A 23,912-nucleotide genomic window follows, 5' to 3' on the forward strand; every position below is an offset into this window, starting at 1 on the left:
TACTGATGGATTTGACACTAAGGTGAACCTGTAGCTGGGGTAAATGACATACCTTGCAAAGACAGCAGAGGGTGGTGATTAATAAACAGCAACAGATTGCAAGAATTATACCAGTTAGTATTTTTAAGACTGAGGAAGTGAAGAGAGCTGGGTGTGGCTTGGGTGATTTCCTTAGAGGCAAAACACAGCACGTCGTGGGAAGAACATAGGGTCCCCACTTGAGCTTTAGCCTCTTTGTTGTATTTGGTTTTGGAGGTGAGATAGGTTGGAGAAGAGGGAAAATAGAAAAGTTAAATTTAAGAAGCGGTTTGGGATGAGGGAAGTCCAATCGAAGATAAGAGGGATGGCTGGGTGGAGGGATACAGAGATTTGGGAATTAGCAGGCCATGTGATAAAGCGGCTACCTTGAGCAGTGGTCAAATTAAGGTAAAAAGGAAGAGGGGTGTGGGGATTGAATGGCAGGGCTTTTTCCCAAACAGGGGCCCTCCCCCTGGGGCCTTACCTACTGCTTCTCCTTCCCAACAAACTGTATTAAAGATGTTTAGTACTTCCCCAGGGTGTAACTTACGGAGACAAAATAACTGTGGGGGTTCCAAGGGCCACAAGGACCACAAGGTTCCGATTCCCACCCAGACGTGTTGAGCAGCGAAACCATGGGGAGTGGTGATAAAACGGCTAGGTTCGTGGAGTGGCTTGACTTCCCATACCTGCAGGCTGATAACCCAGTCCCACAGACAGCCCGCCCAGGGCCCTGGCAAAAGTAAATGCACTGGGGCCCAAGTGCCATTGACAGGTCCCGAAGCCTGGAAAGAGCACTTTGAGGAGTCGCAGGCCCATCCTGACAACGCCCATGTATGCCTCCATTTCCACAGCTTGCGTGGCACTTCTGCAGTAGTGTTAAGGGCTTTGGGCCATTGCTGACTAAGGACATTGCTTCGCATTTCTGCTAAGAGACCATTAAAGAAATCCTGCATTTGGCTACAAGTTGAATCCCATTTGGTGTCTTTTCCTATTAAAACGAGGGTGTTTATCAATTTCGTTAAGAGGGTCTGGGTTGTGGTTCCCAGTCCTGACAGGGCATGGAGGGTTTTGTTAAGTGGGTGCTGGTTAACCCTGCCTTAGTAAGGAGGCCTGATGCCCTTTCCAAATTTTCCAGGTGTTGTTCATGGTCTTGGGCCTTGTTTATTGTCCAGATAGCGGCTGCTCCTGTTAGACCATGCAAGGCCCCTTTTAGCAAGCCTCTCTTTCTCCGAAAATTTTTTTACTGCACAAGCCGGCCAATCGAATGGCTGCTCCCTGGGTACAATTGGTGTATTGGGTAGTTATTTGGAAGGCAGAGAGGGGAAATGAGAAAGTGGTGGTTCCCATAGTAGCATTTAGCACAATCCACCGTTGGAGACGGTAATTTCGTTGGTAGGGTGTGCTATACCACATTTGTTGTTCCGAGACTTGAATTTCTCTGAGGCCACGGCCAGACAGATTTGTATGGGAATTGGAGAAGATATGAGGGGGAGTAGCTGGGGAGTGGGGATTATAACGATGGGCTAGGAGGCAGTCATGTAGAGTAGGGGTATATTGCAATATGATACAGGCTAAATCGGAGGCTACTGATTGGCCAAGATTTAGAAAAATATTACTTTTCCCCTCCCCACCCCAAGTTCGTTAAGGAGGAGAGGTTGAGGAATATTAAAAGTTTCATCTTCAGGTAGTTTTGGCTAGCTTCCGCAAGCTATTCTTCGAGATTTCGTAGTCTTAGTTCACTTAGCTGTCCAGCAATGAGGCTGCAAGGGAGGGGTTACTAGCACAATCACCTTGCTTGGTTGGAGGCTTTATTATGTCCTCAGGTGGAGAAGTTGTTTTCTTAGCAAGATCCAAAGGCTTAGTGGGTTTGTCAGCGGACAAAGGAGAGGTTACCAGCTTTTTACCTTGTCCTTCACTTCTGTTGTCCAGAAGGAGCAACAACGCCAGAAGGAAAGATAGACCGATCAGTCGAAGAGCCATTTCAATGAGAAATATGGGCGGGTAGTCAATTCTCAGTACTTTACAGCGGTGTTGATAATTAACAGGACTTGATAAGAGTTCCTTAGCATGGGGCCAGGGCAGTTTTCTGCTGATGGACCTTTATGTAGACCCAGTCTTCTGGTTTCAGTGAGTGGCAGGACTGCTGTATATAAAAAGACCTAACACATTTTGTTAGTGCCTGACTATTGTGTAATTTATTAAATGACTGTTTATCTGAGCCAGGGCCAGCAGGGCACTGCCGGTAGTTGCATTAGGCGCCCTGGTAAAAATTTTATGAGGGCTGAATCTGGTCTTTTGATTGGGAGTGGCCTTTAAAGGGCATTTGGCCATACTGGATCTGTGAAGCTGCACATAGCTTTTTATAATCAGTCCAGATATGCCAGATTGTGATACAAAATCCTTAAGCAAAAGTTTTACAACAGTTTTTGCATCCGCCCTTTTTACAAGAAAATACATTACTAAAACTAACACATACTTACAATTATAACATTTAAACATTTGATTAAAATTAATCCAAATATTTAGAAAAGGTTTCCAAAGAGGGAAAAGTGCTGTCTGCCTAATCATTATGTTGCTGGCAGTAGTGCTGGGCCACAGAGGAAAAGTTTTATTTAACTGCAGCAATCAACGGTGCACGGTCATCCGGTGATGCACGCGAGCAAATAGGGCCAGAGCACCTGAGGCGCAACCGTCCAGGGAGCGCCAAAGGTGATCAGGGTATAAGGTGTACCCAGCAACACCTCAAGAACAATTGGTGGCTTTTTAGTTGATATTAGCTTTTATTTGCTATTTGTTACCAAAACACATTTAAAATCTTCCATTCTCCTGGCTTTGACTACCCTGCTGCAGTCACAACTTTGGTTTTATTTAAAACAATTTAAATTTTGTAAAGTATTAAGTTACTTTAAGGATTAAATGCTAAATGCCAAAATCAAACAACACTAGTTTACTTTGTTTGGCAAAAGTATTTTTTTTTCTATAACCCCAAAACAACATTAATTTATTTTAAACTTATAAAACAAAAATTATACACACCAGGAGTGTTTTTTAACAAATTCAACTAACTTTTTTATAGTCAAATGATTTCATCTATATAACCTTTTGCCTGGATTTATTTACAGACACTCCCAAAGGAATGGCTGCAAAGAAACCAAGAATTTTTCTTTTAACATTTATTCATAGTTTCACTGCTTAATTTCCACCAGTAATTACAGAGTTAACTTCTTCCTTTCTTTCTTTTAACTTCCTTAAACTGCGGTTGCCTGCCCGTTTGGGCTCAATCCTTCTTTTTTTTTTGCTGGTTCACTTTTTTTTTTTTTCTTCATGGGCACAGGCATTGTTTTACTACCAATTCAGCAAGGAGGGTCTAGCTAAATTAAGGAGGTGATTAATTTAACGCCACAACACCCACCGAACGACCAAACAACACAGGGCCACCGCGACAAGCCCCGCACCGTTTAACCGCCCAGAGAATACCACAGCGCCAAACCAATCACCTTTAAACAAGGCTATTGCTATTATACCTGGTTAAACAATACAACAACACTAGAACACTGCAGTAAGCACAGGCCTCCTCATTTAGGCGAGGCCAATTTCCCAAGCCCCCTTCAATTTTACGGGTGAGGCTAGATCCCCAACACTCACACCAGTGGGGAGGATTTATAAGGGAGGTCCTCGCACACCTCCCCTTCCGGCAAAGAGCACCAGCCCGTCTTTTAAAGGAACGGGGTAGGATACTCTATTGCCTCCGGTACGGCGGGCGATTTCCAGGGACTTCCCCTCTCTCTGAGCAAGGGGAGGGAGCCCACGGCTCCAAAAGGAAGACCTGGGGTAAGGTTTCGGTCGTAGGTCAACCACACAGAAGGTTAGGAAAGGCTTGGTCTCCGCACACCCCTCCCCCAGCAGAGAGCACCGGCCCGCCTTCAAGAGAATGGGATGGGTTACTTTACTGCCTAGGAGTACATGGGCGGTTTCCCGGGGCCTCCCTGCTCTCCGAGCAAGGAGGGGCTTCTCAGCACTTCAAGGGAAACAGAGGTAGGGTCACCTCACGACCCACAGTCATACAACACACCTAAATCGGGATCTTTGCTACGACAGTCCTCACCGGTCCACACAGCCTATTTGCTGGTGGGAGTCCTGCTAATCCCCGGGCGGCAGTTCTCACTGGTCCACATAGCCTATTGCTGGTGGGAGCCCTGCCAACCCCTTCGGCTGCTCCGGGACACTCTGGTTTCCGCCCTACGCACCGTAGGGCCCAGAGAGTGGATTCCGCCCCTTACTCACTATGGGGTCCTCCTTCCCGGGGTCCCTCAGCAGCCTGTTCTTCACCCTCCGGGGGGGACCAGTCCCCAAAGGATGAGCCATGCAAAGCAGACTAACACAAAGTAGGAAGCTATAAAAGCAAAGCATAGGAGCTTGGCGTACTCCTTGTCCTCGTAGTCAGTAACGGTTTCCTTTATGTTCCGGAGAGATCACCCAGCCTATTCAGCCTCTGTTCCTGCCTGAATAATCTCCTGTCATCCGAAACTTGTTTTTATACTGGGCTGGCACTCTAAAAGTGTTTAACTGCCAGACGGATGTCCCAGTAATTTCACCGAGGCTGTCCCAAGGAAACCGTTGGGTCTAAGACCCTCGTGTACACACCACAAAACAGACAATTCCCGACGCCCCCCCCCCCAGCTTATAGCCTAAGTAAACAATGATCGAGATAGCGCAGCATGATGCAAGAAATTAAACAGACAAGTTACAGAACGGACACACACAAAATGAACAGGCGTCAGGCAAATGAGTCTAGCCTCAAAAGGTTCGGATCACAGCGCGCTCTTACCTGAACCAAGAGCCTATGGGCAGCTCCCCACAGAAGCCCAAATAGAGACAAGGGTCTCTTACCTGGCACCTGGGATCAGTGTGGAAGCGGTCCACGGTCCTCCGGTCCGGTGGGACATCGAGTGATCCCGGACAAACCCCCAAATTGTCGTAATTTGCTAATTTGCTGTCAGAGGGCCTGATTTTGGGCCTTTGGTGTTACTTTGGCTGTCATAAAGAAGGCCCCCTAGTTCTTTTTTCCACAATGGTTTCTGGGGAATCTTTTTTGGCTCTAGCGTCACTGTAGCTCCTGCCTAGCCATGCAGCTGTGGCTTCACTGAACACAGCATGGCAGTACCCACTTTCTGGTTCAAGACTTTTCCCCACCGCACATGCCCTTCCTTCTAGCCAGATAAGGGGAAAGGACTGATTCAAATTGGAATTAATGCATTCACCTTTGGCCTGGCTGCCCACAACTCTCCCATCAGGGGGCCAGCTCAAACCTAAGTGATGCAGTGAGCTCATGCCCAAGGTGCCAGGTCACTAAGCCCAGAGTGGGGGGCCGAGACCTGCCTGCCCTATGTGATGGGAGCGACAGGAGCTAATGCTGTGGGATGAGTGCAGGATCACTCTGCAACTCCTCCCCTCTCGGGGCAGCACCCACCTCCCAACCCCAGTGACAGCACACAACCTTGCCCCTCTAGGGACAGGGCCCGCCCTGCGTTAGCCACTAGAAATGTTGGGAAGTATGATACAAGTGCAATCAAACATCCAGTACTTATACAAATCACATAAGTGTTAAAAATAACCTCACAATAAGATGCCCCTCTTCCTCCTTTTTCAGTTTGCTCCCTATGCACCCACTTAATTCATCCCTCTTCCTCCTCATAATAAGCATGTACTGCAGGCTGATACAGTTGAGCAGTAGGTTTCAATTATTTTTTGGGGGTGGGGGAATCATAGAATATCAGGGTTGGAAGGGACCTCAGGAGATCATCTAGTCCACCCCCCTGCTCAAAGCAGGACCAATCCCCAATTAAATCATCCAACAGATTTTTGCCCCATATCCCTAAATGGCCCTCTCAAGGATTGAACTCACAGCCCTGAGTTTAGCAGGCTAATGCTCAAACCACTGAGCTAGATAGGAGAGGGAATATTTGTGATTTATTGAAAGTGATGTGGGGAGGCACACTGGTACAGATCTAGATTGGTGCATTCCTCTGCCTTGTGTTTTCTCACAAGGTTGGCAGTCTGGCTAACCCCAGGCTTTGGACGGCCAGGCTGTTGGTTGTGGTGGTTGGAGTCTCCCCTGCGGGTCTTAGATGATGGAGGTAGAAGGGGTTGCACTGGGTGCATGCTCCCTGCTTTAAGGGATGTGTTGGCTGCTGGAAGCTGTCAAGTGCCTCCAGGTACTATGGACAAGGGCGCCTGTGCTAACAGTTAGAGCCCCGGGTACGCGGATACAAATCTGTAGCCGGACAGTGCCCTATAAGCAGGAAGATCTGTTTTGTCTGGCCCACACTCCGAGCTGCGCTGGGCTCTGATCCGCTGTTCAGCGCAGAGACCGTGGCCAAAATCGGGGGGGTGGGGGGACGACAAACTCAGGCTTGTGCAACCGAACTCACCTGGCCCCTGGCCATCAGCGGGGGCGGCTCAGCGGCAGGAGCAAAGCCCGGGCTGGACTCGGTACATTAGCGCCTGCAGACCTGTTGCTCGCGAAGCGCTGCGCGGCAGAGAGCGGCTTGCAGCAGGCAGGGGATCCAGCTCGGCTTTTTCGAGCAGCTTCCACGTGGCCCTTCAGTCGGGCTAGAGGGAGTCGCTCCCCAGCCGCACGGGACGGGACCGGTCCGCGGAGCGGCATCACCATGGGCCTCCAGCGCAGGGTGATACGGCTCCTCGCCTGCAACCGGGTCTGGGGCAATGGCTGGCTGAGGGGGCCAGCCCCGTGCGGCGCTGGGAGCCCTCCCGCCGCCCGGCACTCCCTCTCCGCCGGGCAAGCCGCCTCCGAGGGCGCGTACGAGCAGGCGTTCAGGGCCGCCGTGGCGGAGCCCGAGAAGTTGTGGGGAGAAGCCGCCGGGCGGATCCAGTGGCAAAAACCCTGGGCCAAACTCGTGGACAGGAGCAACCCGCTCGTCGCCTCCTGGTGAGCGACACCCCGCCTCCGGGGGCGCCCTCGGAGCAGTGGGTGACCGGGCGGCGGTCCAGCAGAGAAGGGTTAGAGACAGCGGGGGGAAGCCCAGTGTAGAAGAGAGCGTCCGTAGTGGGGTCGGGTGTGTGGGGAGGAGCAGCAGCAGGGAATGTCTCCAAACCTTTCATGGGGGTCAGATGTGTGTGTGGGGAGAACAGCTATTGCCTCTAGCCTATAATGGGGGCCTGTGTTTGTAGGGGGAGGAGGAGCAGGGAATGTCCCAAACTTATCATGGGGATCCGGTGTGGGAGAAGCAGTAAGTGCCTCTAGTCCAAGGGTGGGCAAACTTTTTGGCCTGAGGGCCACATCGGGGTTGGGCAACTGTATGGAGGGCTGGGTAGGGAAGGCTATGCATCCCCAAACTGCCTGGACCCCGCCCCCTATCTGCCCCCTCCCACTTCCTGCCCCCTGACTGCCCTCCTCAGGACCCCCAACCCATCCAATCCCCCCTGCTCCTTGTCCCCTGACTGCCCCGTCCCGGGACCCTGCCCCCTATCCAAACTCCCTGTCCCCTGACTGCCCTGCTCCCTATGCACACCCCTGCTCCCTGACAGCCCCCCCCCAGGTCTCCCACCCCCATCCAACCGCCCTCTGCTCCTTGTCCCCTGACCACCCCCTCCCGGGACCTCCCACCCCTAACTGCCCCCCAAGATCCCACCCCCTTATCCAACCTCCCCTGTCCCCTGACTGCCCTCCTGACCCCAGCCACATCCCCACCCCCTGACAGGCCCCCCCCGGGACTCCCAACCCTCCCTGTTCCCCACCCCGTGACTGCCCCCCCAGAACCTCCACTCCATCCAACCACCCCCTCCTTCTTGACTGCCCCCCCAGGACCCTCCGCTCCCCTACCCAACCCCCTTACCAGCAGCAGGAGCTCGCAGCTACGACACCCGGCCAGAGCCAGCTGCGCTCCCCACACTGCCCAGCGGGAGCGGCGGGCCAGAGTGTGGCTGCGGGGGAGGGGCCGGGGACTAGGCAGGGGCCAGGCAGGACGGGCCCGTGGGTCATAGTTTGCCCACGTCTGCTCTAGCATATAATGAGAGCCAGGGGTTTGTTTATGTGTGGTGGTGGGGAGAAGAGAATGCCTCTAATGTATAATGGGGGTCAGGTGTGTTGGAGGGTGTGCATGCCCTCCGCCTTTAATAGGGGTCACTGTGCACATCTGTGTTCTTCCTTCCCTGATCTTCACCAGGAGTATGTTTGGTATACCCGTCATAACAAATGTTTCTGTTTTGACTAGAAAATATGGACCCTTTTAAGTGGGAAAATGGGTATGTTTCACCAATACTAAAACATGCATAAGGAAGCCGAATCAGTGTGTGTTTTGTTGGCTGTTTCTGTAGCATCACACCAAAAGTAGATGGGAATGTAAAGAATAAATGTTTGCTATACTGTTTATGGCAGAGGATGTCTATAACATGAGATTACAGGTAAATCATTGCACCGTTCACTGAAAGTATGCATTCCACTTACACTAAACTAAAATCAAATTACAGCAAGAGATTTTAGATGGTTATTTTAAAATCCTGTTACTTTTATTATGATACTTTCTAAAAGAGAATAAATTAATCTGCTAAATTAATATGCAGTTTGTGAAAAGTTTGTACTCTGGAAAGAAGACATATTTTATTCTGGTGAATCTTGACAAAATTAAACTCTTTTGACCTTCAAAAAGTTTTATATTTTGACAATATACTAATACAGCAACATAATTGATATCAGTCAGTTAAAGTAAATTGCAAGATAATTTGTTACATTCAGTGCCTTTCCAAAGATGGCTTCACCATTTTGTGTGTGTGTGTGTATATATTTATTTATTTATTTATATATATAAATATAAATATAATTTGTATTGGGGAGGCAGGATAATGTTAGAACAAGGATTTCCATTGCATTCCCCTAGAAAACCTGTGTACAATGTACATCAAAAAACCGCTGGAGCAGTGTCCCAGCTGTGTGATTAGTAAGTCTATGCCCTATGTCTTTTTTTTATGTTTTCATAAGGGAACTTCAATTAAACTCACCATTTAGACTTTAGTTTAAAAATTATGATCAAGCATGTGATCTGTCAGGGTTCTAAATTATTTCCACTAATTTAGCTTTAATACAGTAATTTGTCATGAGAATATAAGCATTATTCTGCATCTCTCCACTGCAGGGGTGACCAACCTGAGCCGGAGAAGGAGCCAGAATTTACCAATGTATATTGCCAAAGAGCCACAGTAATACGTCAGCAGCCCACCATCAGCTCCCCCACCCCGCTCCTAGTGCCTCCCGCCCACCGACAGTCATGCCGATCAGCACCTTCCCCCCCCCCCCTGCACATCCTGATCAATTGTTTCATGGCGTGCAGGAGGCTCAGGGGGGCGGGGAGGGAGAGGAGCGAGGGCACTGCAGGCTTAGGGGAGGGGGCGGAAGGGGTGGAGTGGGGGCAGGGCCTGTGGCAGAGCCAAGGATTAAGCAGTGAGTACCCCCCAGCACATTGGAAAGTTGGTGCCTGTAGCTCCAGCCCCGGAGTCGGTGCCTATGCAAGGAGCTGCATATTAACTTCTGAAGAGCTGCATGTGGCTCCGAAGCCAGAGGTTGGCCATCCCTGCTCCACTGTAATAAAATAACTAAGGAGGATGTTAAACAGAATCTACTAGGGATAAACGCTTTGAAATATCAGAGGGGTAGCCGTGTTAGTCTGGATCTGTAAAAAGCGACAAAGAGTCGCGTCTGACGAAGTGGGTATTCACCCACGAAAGCTTATGCTCCAATATGTCTGTTAGTCTATAAGGTGCTCCAGGACTCTGTCGCTTTTAAATAAGCAGGCCTGGATAACTTACACCTAAGAGTCCTAAAACAGATAGCTAAGGAGATCTGTCATCCACCGATGTTAATTTTTAATAAATCTTGGAATGCTGGGGAAGTTCCAGAAGACTGAAAGAATACTAATGCCATGCCAGTATTAAAAAAGAGCAAGTAGAATGTCCTGACTAATTATAGGCCATTTAGCCTGACATCTCCCATAGGCAAAATAATGGAAGCTGGTATTGGATTCAGTCAATAAAGAGCTAAAGGATAGGAATATAATTGTCAGCATGGTTCTGTGGAAAATAGGTTTTGTCAAACAAACCTGACTTCATTCTTTGAGATAAGTTTGGCTGAGAAAGGTAACTGCCTTGGACTTGGACTTTCGTAAGGCATTTTGACTTGATACCACAAGTCAAACACAAGTTATTGGACTGAGCGTGTGGGTAACTCTGTGAAATTCTATGCCCGGTGTTATATAGGAGGTCAGACTAAATGATATAAGGTCCCTTCTGGCTTTATACCTCATTTTCCCCTGTACAAAGTGGATATAAACTGCTACTAAATCAGAGTGATAGCGTTTTATACCACTTTGCATAGGAGTGAAGAACTACACAAAGGTGCAAGGCTGGGACAATCAGAATCAGTCCCTCTTTTTTTGACTGGAATTGTATTGATGTCAAGTATCTAGTGCTCCATTTTAGTTAATAAAACACATTAATGAAATCAAGTACAAGTCTGTATACTTCTCATGTCTAAACTCTCTAACAAAGGAGTTTCTTTCCCTTCATATGCTCCACAACTGTTTTTTTTTATCCAAGTTTATATGTTAATGCTTATCTGAACAGAGAGTGAGTGTGCCTGTATATTATTACTTGCTGATTGTTTGTCTTACTGTAGCACCTAAGGGCCCCAGTTATGGCCCAGGACTCCATTGTGTTAGGTATTGTACAAACACAGAAAGTGCTTACAATCTATGTTTAAGACAAGAGGCAGCAGATAGGGGAGTACAAGGAAACAATGAGACAATATTGGTCAAGGTGATAAGCTATTGTCTGAGCCCACCAGTAGCTTGACCATTGCCAGGATGCCTACAAAACCAGGACAAAGGAGAGTTTTAAGGTGGGATTTGAAGGAGGATCATGAGGTAGCTTTGAAGATGTTTATGGGCTGCTCTTCCATGAGGGGCAGCATGGGAGAAAGCACAGAAGAGTGTGTTTGAAAATTTAACAAGTAAGCAACGGAGGCTGGTGCCAATGGTAGATCAAAGGCAGGAGTCAACATTTCAATAGTGAATAAGAGATGATAGATAGGGTAGGGATAGACAGTGAAAGGCCTTTGAAAGTTAAGACAAGTAGCTTGTATTTGCTCTGATGGGGGGGAGGGAGAGGCGGCGCAATGGAAGGCTGCAAAGAGGAATAATGTGATCAAAGCGATGGATCTGTGCAGCAGCATTCTGAATGGATATGAGTGCGGCAAGATTGTATTTATCAAGGTAAACAAAAGATGTTGCAATAATTGAGATGCAAAATGGCAGGAGTTTTAACTTGGATGGATGGATGTTATGCAGAGAGAATTTGGCAAAATTCTGACATAGCCTTTATGCGAGGGCCTAGAGAAAGGACTTGAGACAAAGATGATGCTTAGGTTATGGGTCTGAGTGTCAGATCTGGTAAGTTGGTTGGGGTTGTCCACCATGATCAAGAGCGGAGGTAGAAGGGAACGCATTGCGGGAATGACTAAGAATGGCAGTAAGTCTTCCTTCAAGCCTGTGAAAGGAAAGGCTCCTTCCACAAGTTCCAGTTATAGGGAGGGAGCATGCTCTAAAGAGTCCAAGCACAAAAAAAGACCACAGAAACCAATGGATCCGTTGTTACTGGGTTCTGACCTGCACTGACCTACTGTCAACACCTGCATCCCTCCGAGCTTGAGACCTGTCTGCTCCAGGGAAGACCATTGTTCCTATACTAGTTCTGGGGACTGAGAGAGTATCCTTGATTCCAGGGAGGTCGAGAAGTGTTTGCCCTGGGAGAGTCGAGGTCTCCACACTGTCTGGGACCCTCTACTTCCAGGGAGACTTTATCTTCTTTGCAGGGCATGCCTCAGCTGAGGCACCTCTCACTCCCAGCAACAGAATGGGCTAGACAACAACCTACACTCCACCCCATCTGACAGGGAAGGCAAAGTGGCTTGACCTTTTGGGCCACAAGGTCTTCTCCTCAGCCAGCCTTCTTCAAGATCTTGAATTATCAGGCATTACTTGCCAAATACGATTTCCTGTATTACAGCAAATTGGAGGACTTCGCTGAAAAACTGCCTCAGCAAGACTGGGCCCCTTCTAAGCAATAAAAGAGGAGGGGAAGCTGGTAGCAAGATCATTGTTTCAATCGGCGGTGGATGTGGAAGATACCTCATCACTAGAGCCCTGTAAATCTGCGGATATCCACTTTATATCTGTGGACCATTTTTGCGAATTGCAGCTTGGATGCAGATACAGATTTTGTATCCTGGCAGGGCTGTGCAGCACATGCTCATCCGAATGGAGCAGCTGTCACCCAGCCCTCAGGCTCCAGCTCGGCTCTCTGAATCCTGCAACAGCAGGCTGCAATATGTTGCAATAGCCTGCTGGGCATTCTGGGAGTTGAAGTCCCCAGCTTGCTTGGATGGAGGAGGTAAGCTACAGCTCCCAGAAAGAAGTGAGCCAAGTGCCATTTTGAAAGATGTGTGGTTGTACTTTAAACTAGTGGGCGCTGTGAAGAGAATAGTTGTCGCTGCTGTCTGTCCTGGCTGGATCTGCATACGTTAGAGCTGCCGCAGCTATGTAGGGGTGTCCAAGGCCCCCACTGGGAGGGTGGTGGTGTACACAAGGCCCAGGATTGTAGCCTCCCTGCCTGGAGTGGGGAAAGAGGTATGTCAGGGGCAGAGCGGGTGGTGGGGGAGAAGTGGGGAGCTGTTGGGGGTCGGGTTTGGCACAGCCTTGCATCACTGGTGCGGGGTGACCTGTGGAGCCTTTGCAAATCCGCAGATACCCACATCCATGGATGTAGATATCCACGGACAAATTTTGTGGATTGAACACGGATAAAAATTTTTGTATCTGCGCAGGACTCTACTCATTGCACTCCATGGCCTTGGACATAGTCATGAGGATGAAGTTGTGGTTCCTTTCCTCTGGTTTTCCCAGGGAGGTACAAGATATCATCGAAGACCTCCCTTTTGATGAATCCTATCTTTTCAACCAGAAAACGGACAACTCTCTCCACATCCTCAAGGATTTGAAACACTTCATTCCTTGGGTATTTACATACTTGCACTGAAGCATAAATTCTACTGCCTGCCACCCACCCACCATTATGGAACCTCACAGTTTTTCTGTGAGCGGCCGTACGGACCACCAAGGAAGTGTCAAGAGACTCAAAGATCTCGTCCTCATGTCTGCCCTCGCAACATTCCTCCTCCCAGATACAACCCCCACAGAAGAGAGATTTCTGAGGAACCCTAGAAAGCCATCAACCACCTTGCCTGCAGCCATACAACCACCCCACCTCCTTTGGGGGTCATCTTGTATTCTTCTTACCAGCTTGGAGTGCAAAAACAACGTACAAATGGGAATAAATGTTGCCTACTATGGCTATACAGTCAAGTTCATCATGCTACCTCATTGACAGCCCCCTCCCCGATTCCATCTCAGAGACAACATTCTCACCTTAAGAGTTGGACTCATACAGAGTGGTGAAAGAGCGGGTTCCTCCAGACTATGAAAGGATGGAGTTCTAGTCAACTTACTTCTTGATACCCAAAAAGAAAGGCGGGTGGAGAACAGTTCTGGATTTCCACTATCTCAGTCGCTACATCTGCAAACCCAAGTTTCGTATGGTCACTTCAGTAACAATCATCCATCATTAGAAGAAGGCATGTGGTTTACAGCTCTCAATATGCTGGACACTTATTTTCACATAGACATTCATCCAGCTCACAGATGATTCCTGAGATTCATGGTTGGCCCGCATCCATTTTCAATACATGGTCCTGCCATTTGGACTCACCACTGCTCCCAGGGTCTTCATCAAGGTTTTGTCAGTTGTATTCCTTCTATTCCCCTATCTTGGTGACTGGCTCCTAGCAGCAGAGTCCAGAGACAAAGCTCAACTTTCAACTTGCATGTTGCTTGGACTCCTTTCCTCTCTGTGTCAGCATCAACATAGAAAAATCAACTTTGGACTCCATGCAATCCCTAGACCTTATGGGGCTTCCATCAACTCAGTCACAGTACAAGCTTACCTGCTGAGGGACAGGTTCCAGACTCTGCAGGAAATCATAGCCCACGTAGTCAACAGTCTTGGCCAGGACTTGCCTATTCCTCCTTGGCCACATGGCCTTGTGCATATACCTTCACTCGCCTCCACCTTGCTGCTTCGAGATGTGGCTCCAGAGACTTTACTCACCCATGTGCTGCACCATAGACCTTTATGCTGATAGTTCTTCCATCCAGTGTTGGACAGACCCATGGCAGGTTTGCATGGGAGTCCCCTTTCTCCCCTCCTCCCTGTCCCTCATAAGATGGAGTGCACACATGGGAGACCACATGATACAGGGAACATTGACTCCTTGGGAATCCAGGATGCACATCAACATTCTGGAACTCCAAGTGGTAATGAGGTCATGCCAAGCATTTCTCTCATCCGTCCTGTCCCATCATCTTTTTATGTCTGGCAACATCACCACTATTTACTATGTCAACAAACAGGAGACATAAAGTCAACTGCTCTATGTACAGAGGCTGTATACCTCTGGAACTGGTGCATTGTCCACCATTTCCTGTTATCGACAGTCTATCTTCCAAGGACTCAGAACATGATCACAGACTCGCTCAGCAGATGGTTTGTGATTGACCATGACTGGAACTCCATCACACCGTAGTGCGTGACAATTTTGACCAATGGAGAACTCCGACCAGGGACCCCTTCGTCTCCCCAATCAACAACAAATGCAGCACATACTGCTCGTGGGGTGGGGTGGGGGCATTGGTCCCCACTCTCAGGGTGATGCTCTCATACTCAGCTGGTCAGATCAGATCAACTATGCTTTCCCTGCTCTTCCACTCTTGGCATGAGTACTCCACAAGATCAGACAGGACAGGGTAACTGTCATCCTGATTGCTCCTCTGCTGGCTCAGACAGTTCTGGTTTCCCAACCTCCTCTACACGTCCACCTGTCCTCCAATTCCCATCCCCACTCTCGCCGAGCTACTGATACAGCACAACAGCAGGCTCAGACATCCCAATCTGCAGATGCTTCACATCAGCACATGGTATTTGGATGGGCATCTTCTCTAGAACAGACGTGTTCATCAGAAGTGCAAAACATCCTCTCGAGCAGTAGAAAAGAGTCCACTAAGCGTTCCTAAAGGGCAAAATGGAAAGGCTTCATCTCCTGGGCCCAACAGAAGGGGCTTTCCCCAGAAGTGGTGGAGAGTCCCCTCCTTTTAGACTTTTAGTCCATCCTGTCCTTGTCTCACCCTCAACTCTCCCAAGGTATACCTAGCAGCAGTTAGCACCTTCCATCCCCTTGACCCCAGTGGAAGGACATTCTGTCTTTACACCCCTGCTGACTGCTAAATTTTGGAAAGGCCTCCTCAGAACCTTCCCACCCATGCTACCCAGTGGGACGTCAATCTAGTTCTTTCGGCACTAATGAAACCACCATTTGAGCCGCTGGCTTCGTGCTCTGTCCCTTCTTTCCATGAAAGTCGCCTTCCTTGTGGCTATCACTTCAGTGAGAAGGGTAGGTGAACTTGGGGCCATGATGGTAGACCCTCCTTTCACCACTTTCCTTAAAGGATAGTCTCCCTGTGCCTGCATCCAAAATTTCTGCCAAATGTCATCTGTTTCATCTCAATCAACCCATTCGCTTACCTGCTTTCTTTCTGAAGCTTCATGCCTCGGAAGAGGAATGATGACTCTACTCCCTTGATGTCCATTGGGCCTTGACCTTCTACCTGCAGAGGATAAAACCGATAAGGAAATCTCCTAGACTGTTTGCCATAGCTGAAAGAGTTAAAGGTCAGGCAATCTCCACACAGAGAATCTCCAAGTGGATTTTGGGGTGCATTACACTTTGCTGTCAGTTATGAGAACTGCTTCCGGGCCCTTGAGGTGTGGGCCCATTCCATGAGAGCCCAGGCTTCGAACATGGCTTCCTTCCATGACGTGCCACTCGGGGCATATGTAGAGTGACCCTGTGGTGTTCTGTACATACCTTTGCTACACATTACGCCTTGGTGCAGGAGTCGGCGACAGACGGCTCCTTTGGCTCTACTCAACCATTCCAACTTTGTCCTTGCATCCTCCTCTGACTTATGTACTGCTCGTTAATTACTATCAGTGGAATACAGTACAGAAGAAGAGGAAGTTACTTACCTGTAACTGGAGGTTCATTGAGATGGGTGTCCCTATTTGTATTCCACTTTCTGCCCTGCTGCTGCTGCGGATCTGTTGGATTTGTGGTGGTGAAGGAACTGACAATGCTGTTGTTCTGCCCCATCCTTTATCATCTCGGACAAAACCATGAGGTGAGCATGCGTGGACTAATGGACACTACTGCTTTCAAAATCTCTGCCTCTGGACGCATGGTGCACATTCATAAACCCTTGGTGGAATACAGATAGGAACCACAGTTCTCGAAGAACCTCCAGTTACAGGTAAGTAACCTCCGCTTCCTAAAAGATACTGGAATTGCAGAAATATTCTGCAATAAGGCTACTGGTCACTTTTTATTTTTATTTTTTTTTTACTTCTGTAAATTAGATTAATTTACTTGCAGCAATCTCTGTTAACCTTCTTCCTGATACAATGAAAGGCAGTCATTAGCCATTAAAAAGCTTAATATTCCATCATGTGAAGGCTTCCAGGGGAGGTTATGGAATCCCTGTCATTGGAGCGGCGTAGTTGCAGCGGTACAGGTATGCCTCTGTAAGGTTTGTAGTGTAGACATAACTTAAAAGTTTCTGCTGAACTCGTCAAGAAATGGCTATGGAATCAGAACAGATACATATAATATATAATTTTTTTTAAGTAAATGTATTCAAATAGATAACAAATTTGAATAAAAGCTGGCTTGTTGTAAAACAAAGGGTTTTAAATTTTTTTAAATAAAAGGCTTTCCACAACTTTAATTAGAAAAAGTTTTGTGAAATTTTAAAAATGAATTAACATTATTTGTATGTAAACATATTACTTCAGATTTTAAAATCCATACATTGTTGCATTTGCTAATGCAAAAGGCACAGAAAGTGAAAGTATCTTGTTTGCTTTGCTCTCAGCTCTTTGGTGTAACCTAAACTCTTATCAAAAGCAACAAGAAAAGTTGTCAACAGTCAGGTTAAACATCAGCTGAGAGCTGGGAAGTTGAACCTTCAAGTCTGGATTCGGTCTCTTGCAATGTTATTATCACATCAGAAAAAAAGTCTTTTTAAAAAAGGATACAAACATATTTTTTGTTTTTCATTTTAGCTTTAACTCTCTCATTTAATTTTTGTGTTTTTAAAATGTACCCTTAGTGTAATATGAATGTAAGTCTAATGTATTCAGTTTAATTTTAATTGGGTTAAGAACACATACATCCTTAAAACTAGATGGCTTGTCTTGCAGATGGAAAGGCAGACTAGTTTAGGACTAGGAAGGAGGAGTTAGTTTATATGTGAGAAAGCTGTTGGTCTGATAAGTCTGGAGACAGAAGTTCATTATTCACAGACTACCTGACATTACCCTGGTAACAACATTTATGATAATTTGGAGGAACCATTTCTAGGGGCAAAGGGTATTTCAGTCTCCATACCCACTCTGTCCTTTTTCCTTATATTGAATCTGCCAAGAATAGAATAGGGTGCCAATAGTGATGCTGTTTTTCTGTGGAATGCACAGGGAACAAAATTAAAATCAAACTTGTTTCAGGTAGGGAACTGAACGGTCTTTAGGTGGTAACTCCAGGTCATTACCAACCTGGATTAGATTTAATAGTTGTGAACCTGTGATAAAAGATGCTGCATACCTGCAAATATTATTTAAATCAGTCTCTTGATTGAGATGAAAAAAAGGGACCCTAATCTTTTCTTTCTTTGCTCATAATGGACCTAAATGTTGAGTTTGAGTTGTGTCCAGTGCAGTACCCAGCCAAGGGTGTTGTGGTAAAGGTAAACGTATGCCACTGTAAGCCCCTCTCTTCCTACGGGGCACCTTCACCCTGGTACAGTCTAGAGCATCCTCATGGCATCACAGGGTTCATAAATGCTTTCCTTCTGCTCTGTTTAGCTGTTCGTCTTTCACTCTTGTATTGGGGTATATGCACAGATGGGGAGAGGGATATACACACAAAGGGGACCGTGGCTGGGGAGATGGCAGGCAGGGGAATAGGACTAAAATTCAAAGCTCCTCTTTTTGAAGTACATTTTTTTTTTTTTATATTGTCTACTTTTCAAGTTGTGTCCTTTTTGAATACACCACTTCTGTATATTTTTGTATTTCAGCATTATACTACATTTAAATAATCTTTTCTATGTAAAATTACAACAAAAACAAATCCCAAGTTAGTGAAACAGTTTTTAATCAACGACAGTTCTCTGTAAATATCTGGCTATTGAAGAGATCATAACTCTCACTTTGCAGATTCCAAGTCTTTATACAGTTAAAGTACAGCATTTTACTACCCAGTTAATAGGCTCGTTTACCCATTTTTGAGCAATTTCTGTTTGATTTGGGGCTTGTCTATACTTACAGAGCTGCAGCTGCGTTGCTGTAGTGCTTGGTGAAGATGCTACCTATGCCACCAGGAGAGCTTCTCCCATCGGCGTAGATACTTCACCTCCCTGAGCAGCGGAAGCTATTTTGATGGGAGAAGCTCTCCCACCAACGCATGCTGTTTACACTCGGGGTTAGGTCTGTATAACTATGTTGCTCATGGTGTGGATTTTCCACACCCCTGAGCAACTTAGTTATACCGACATAAGTTGGTAATGTAAGTAATCTAACAGCAAGGGCCTTCTGAATTGAAGACAGTGTTTCATCGGTTGTCTGACTGAATGTTATCTCTCCTCCCCAGAAATTAGTCTAGTTAATTTAGAAAGATTGTTATCTAACACTGTACTTTTTCTCTTTTAGGTTTGTGGATGGAGAGCTGAATATTTGTTATAATGCTGTAGATCGTCATGTTGAGAGTGGACATGCAGACAAGATTGCTATTATCTATGATAGTCCTGTAACAAACACTAAACAGGCTATCACTTACAAAGAAGTTCTTGAACAGGTATGGTTGATGATAGAATCCTGTTTTTTTTTTAAACAGATAGGAAATAATGTCACATTTCGTGACACGCAGATATTACAGAAATGTGTGAATTAGAAATAACATGGCCATATGATTATCTTGCCTTTCAAACTGCATTTAATTCTTTTAGTTGAGTTCTATTCTGGTTTATAAACCTCACTAATTGTACCCAATAGTGCATTGTTTCTCTCGCGTCTCTTCTCCACTGGTTATTTAGGCAAAACAGCTGCTGTCCTGTTTTGTCAACATCTTAGATTTCTTTCTCTCTCTCTCTCCCCACCCCTCCCCCAACCACTTCCATAGTCCATCTTGAAAAAGAAAAACAGTATAGGTAAACGTTTCTTTAAAGTAACTTACTGTCATCAACAAAACTACTCTTCCAGTAGTGATAGCAATGAGCTTGTGAAAAGAAAAGCATATATCTTGACCCAATACACCAACAAAACAACATAATTATAATTTAAATATTAAAAGGACAGAACTCCTAAAATATGTGCCTCATCCACCAAATTCTAGATCATCATGGAAGTGAAGGTTTTCTCATGTGTATACCTAGTAAATCAGTTAACATTGAGTAATTGGTGAAAACTGGCATATGCACATGGAGATGTGTATGGTGCCAGAGAGCTGTACATATGCAGAAAATATCTGTGTTCCAAGTTCTATTAGTAGGTGTCACAGATCCTAGTGAGGGTCTCTTCCTGGTCATCCACTTGGACTGCCGTGAGGGGAATACAAGCCTCTATTGCAGTGGGTCTCAAACTTTTTTATTGGCGACCTCTTTCACACAGCAAGCCTCTGAGTGTGATCTCCCTAATAAATTAAACACACTTGTTTATATATTTAACACCATTATAAATGCTGGAGGCAAGCGGGGTTTGGGGTGGAGGTTGACAGCTCGCAACCCCCCATGTAATAACCTCGTGACCCCCTGAGGGGTCCCGACCCCCAGTTTGAGAACCACTGCTCTATTGCTCTGGATTCATGGAGCCTGTATGGTGTTCAGCCATTGCCCTAATATCAGAGTCTCTAAGTGCACTCTAGGGTACAGATCTTCTGTCTGGCACCCCCTTTTGAGAGTTGGAATCTGTTCTCCACTTGCCTAGCCCATGGCACAATGCTGGCTGTAGAGACTTGCCGGTACTTAAACACCTCCATTTCCCAGAACTCCACCCAAAAGATGTGAAGGTTCTGGTTTACAGTCTGTCTCAGGGGCATGCATTAGTTGTGAAGCATTCAGCACACACACACTTTGCACACTCTAACACTTTATGCTCTCTTATACTTAATCATGCAAAGCAAAAGAGATTATACAAAACAGTAAATGTTACACACATCCCTTTCTATCACACCTTTCCCTTGGAAATCCTTGGGGATCAGCTGTATCCTGGGGGTCGGTTAGGGGTCCCCTCATGCAGGCGATTATGTGATGGGTGGTCTCTCCCTCTTGGAGCCCTTTATCCAGCTCCTATGACATGATCTCACCTGCCCTATTCTTTCCCTTCCTGTCTGGTTCTCCATATTCCTGTGTGGTTGTTTTTTTAAACACCATCTGGTGACCTGCTCTCTTTTGTTCTGCTCCTGAAAGTTTCCAGTGCTCCTCCCTTCAGAGGAGTCAGCTAAACTGGATTTCTAAGGCGGCAGCTCACTCGTCCCAGGTGTTTGCACCTCAATAGAATCATTGTCTTAAGCACCTTTTATTGTATCTGTCTGCTGCATACCAGCTACAGGGCCTGTCGGTAACGGTGGGTCTGTATACATATAAGCACTCATGACTCAGGTGTTTTTCATAAAACAACTGTGACACTGGCAGACCAGGTGCCAGCTCATGCCAAGGACCCTAGGCCTCACTGAACACTGACAAATGCATAGCTGGAAACCAGTCTGACTTACCTGTGTGTTGGTATTGTTAAAATGGGTATTAGATTTATAGAGAGAGGTTTTTCGTTTTGGATTTTATGAAATCCTTGTGAGTTGCTGCATGCATTAATTTCACTTATAGTATCTGTATCATGTGTTATAAAGTAATATGCAAGTATTTGCTTTGTAACTATAAAAGTGGTTGCTAGGAAACTGGAAACCCCCACAGGGAGGAGAGCAGCATTAACAAGTGTGAAATGCTAGTTTACCACTGGAGGTGTCATCTCCTGCCTAAAACAGAAGGCCCATAGACACCGGACAAACCATTATGGAACATCAGACTTTGCTGATTGCTCCCCCCAGACCCATGAAGAGGGGATGGACACAACCGCTCATCCCATCACAGTTTGAACACTGGGGAAAGGGAATAAAAATCCCTGACCTGAAGGTTTTGTATCAATATGCTTCTTGAAACTTGGAGTGGGTAATATTTCTTAGCATAAGCAAGGGATCCCCAAGCTGCTTAGCTTGGATTAGCCCTAAAGGATAAATAGCGCTTGCATATTACAGCAGTTTCTATTACTGTTTTTAAACCCAAGACTGTAACTCATTTAGGTGTCTATGTTTATCTGCTTCAACCTTGTATAACTCTAGTTTATCATAGGATTGTCTACAAGTGTTGTCTTTAGTGTGAGGTCTAAGGTGAAATTGACATGGGGTAAGTGACTGATCCTTTGGGTCTGGGAGTAACCTGAACATTTTTGTGTTAAGGGATCATCTATCACAAAAGCAAGTTTGCCGTGGCAAGATAGATTGGAGTACCCAAAGCTATGATTCCATGGTTAGGCTGTGTAGTTCTTGAGTTCACACTTGTTACTTGGTTGGTGAGATCTAAGTATAGAACTCTCAACTGATTTGGGGTTTGTGCCCTCCTTCTTGACTATCTCCCATGGGGCTGGCAATCACAGTCGTGAGCCACTCCGGATAGCTTGACAACACCTTCACAATATAATCAGAATTTATAAGTTTACAGACATAACTCTGATTCATCACCATAGGTATGAGTAGGTACATTGTACTATGGCAGTAGGTTCTTTCTGTTTTTTAAAAAGGTGTGTATGTTCTTAGAATCTTGTTTGTTTGTGTTTGTTTTTTGTTTTGTTTGAACCTGAGATGGATGGCCTCTGAGTGCTTGGAGTGCTGAAAGCATCCTGACCTGTCTGGCAAATGACCTATATTTTTGCCTAGCTGGGAACAAATTTGAATTCTCTCTCTTAGTTAAAAATACAGGCTGCTTACCAGATAGTGAGAAAAGGCTGCCTATACCCTAGAAAAGAGGCTGGTTGAGGATCTGAAGGTAGGTTCCATATTTGGGAGGATTCATGTTCACTGTGGCCTATATTTATAGCATAGCATCCTTGCCTTGGCCAGTTAGCCCCTGATAAAACCTCTATTGTAAGGGTTTTAAATATTACGGTACATTTATTTAAGTGAGGAAAATACTTCGACAGTGTGGATGCTAATGTCTGTCTAATAAATACTGTAGTTAATGTGCAGATTTTTATACAGCAATTGGTAATCAAACTGGATTTTTTGTTCCAGTACTATGTTTTAGCCATTTTGTTTTGTTCAGTTATCTTTATCAGCTGTGATGAACTGAGGTGAGGTAGAATGAGACTCCCACGTTGTCTTAATGATTGCAGTGTCCAAGATGCAATTCAGGTCACTGTTGTAGTGAAATTGTTCCATGGAAAAAAGATATTTACAGGATAATTGTGTGTAGTGTTCTGAAATGTGTGAATATGTTTACAAATGTGTAATGTACTCACATTAAAATAGTCCAGTTTGTGAGTTTTCTGTTACTGGCTTTAGGAAAGGAAAAATCGTGTAGTTGCAAACATTGATACACATCACAGCACTTCTCTAACCCTGTACTGAGATCTACAGAAACCCTTCATTTTTATTGATTGACTTTCAAGATTTTTTCAACCAACATACACTATAGTGTTGTGACTCAGCTATTCATGTACTTCAACATTTATTGATAAAGTATGTCGTTTGTTTGTTTGTTTGTTTTTAAATAGCTATCTTAATGATGTAATATCTCTGTGTAAATCCCTTCCAGTGCACCCCGTTTGCAGTAATTTACTTTGAAAAATCTTTTGAAATGCAGCTCTTTACCTTTTTGAACCTGAAATTGATGTTCAGTTTCCTAGGTTTATGGCTGTGTATTCTGTCCAGGTCTAATTATAGCTTTGGGAGAGAACAATAGTAATAAATAATAGTATTGTAAAGAAGAGAGAGCTGCACAAATTAACTTAAACATCCTCTCCCCACATTTTCTCCTTTTTCTAACAAACCAAGTCAACAGGGAGCACTAGTTAAACAGCCCGAGTATGTAACCAAACTCACTCTGAAGTCAGCAGGTCATGGAATGCTGCCTGTAGTAGAGTCCTGTCTAAATATTGTCTTTGAATTCCGTACAGCTTATGCATGTGTTCTAATTTACACATTTTCATGCCCTTCTGTCACGTGAAGGAGAGAATGTCAGATTAATATACACTACAATTTATAAAAATACTTAGTCTACTGCTAAGCCTTTTGAAGCTGTTGAGTTGGGTGTTATATAATACCTGATTTCCCTGAAATATTCTGTTTTATGCATGCTATCTTTTTGTATTTTTTTTTGTTTAATCTTACATTGTATTTTACTCCTGTTATATTTCTTACAAAGGACGATATTTTAACAATAAACTTATAATGGAAAACAAATCCTTTACCCATTTTGACCCATTATGCAGTGTTACCAACCCCCTCGTCTTAAAAATCAAGAGATTTGGTATATAAATCATGTTACTATTTTTTTCAAACATAAATCTCTCTATAGATAGACAGACAGCTTATAAACCTCATTAGTGGCTTA

General features: G+C 45.5%; 1 protein-coding gene across 2 annotated transcripts in view; it reads left to right on the forward strand.

Annotated features, from left to right (window-relative positions):
• The first annotated feature begins 6,460 nt into the window (after nt 1-6,460).
• ACSS3 (acyl-CoA synthetase short chain family member 3) overlaps nt 6,461-23,912 on the forward strand; it is a 117,029-nt gene continuing 99,577 nt past the window's right edge. For both annotated transcript variants that reach the window (XM_024196683.2, XM_024196684.3), the window contains exons 1-2: nt 6,461-6,970; nt 18,964-19,108. In XM_024196683.2, the coding sequence (XP_024052451.1) occupies nt 6,693-6,970; nt 18,964-19,108 (423 nt within the window). In that variant the 5' untranslated portion in view covers nt 6,461-6,692. The remainder of the gene's footprint in view (nt 6,971-18,963; nt 19,109-23,912) is intronic.

This window comes from Terrapene carolina, unplaced genomic scaffold, assembly GCF_002925995.2.
Source record: "Terrapene carolina triunguis isolate 2854851 unplaced genomic scaffold, T_m_triunguis-2.0 Scaffold68, whole genome shotgun sequence".
NCBI lineage: Eukaryota > Metazoa > Chordata > Testudines > Emydidae > Terrapene > Terrapene triunguis.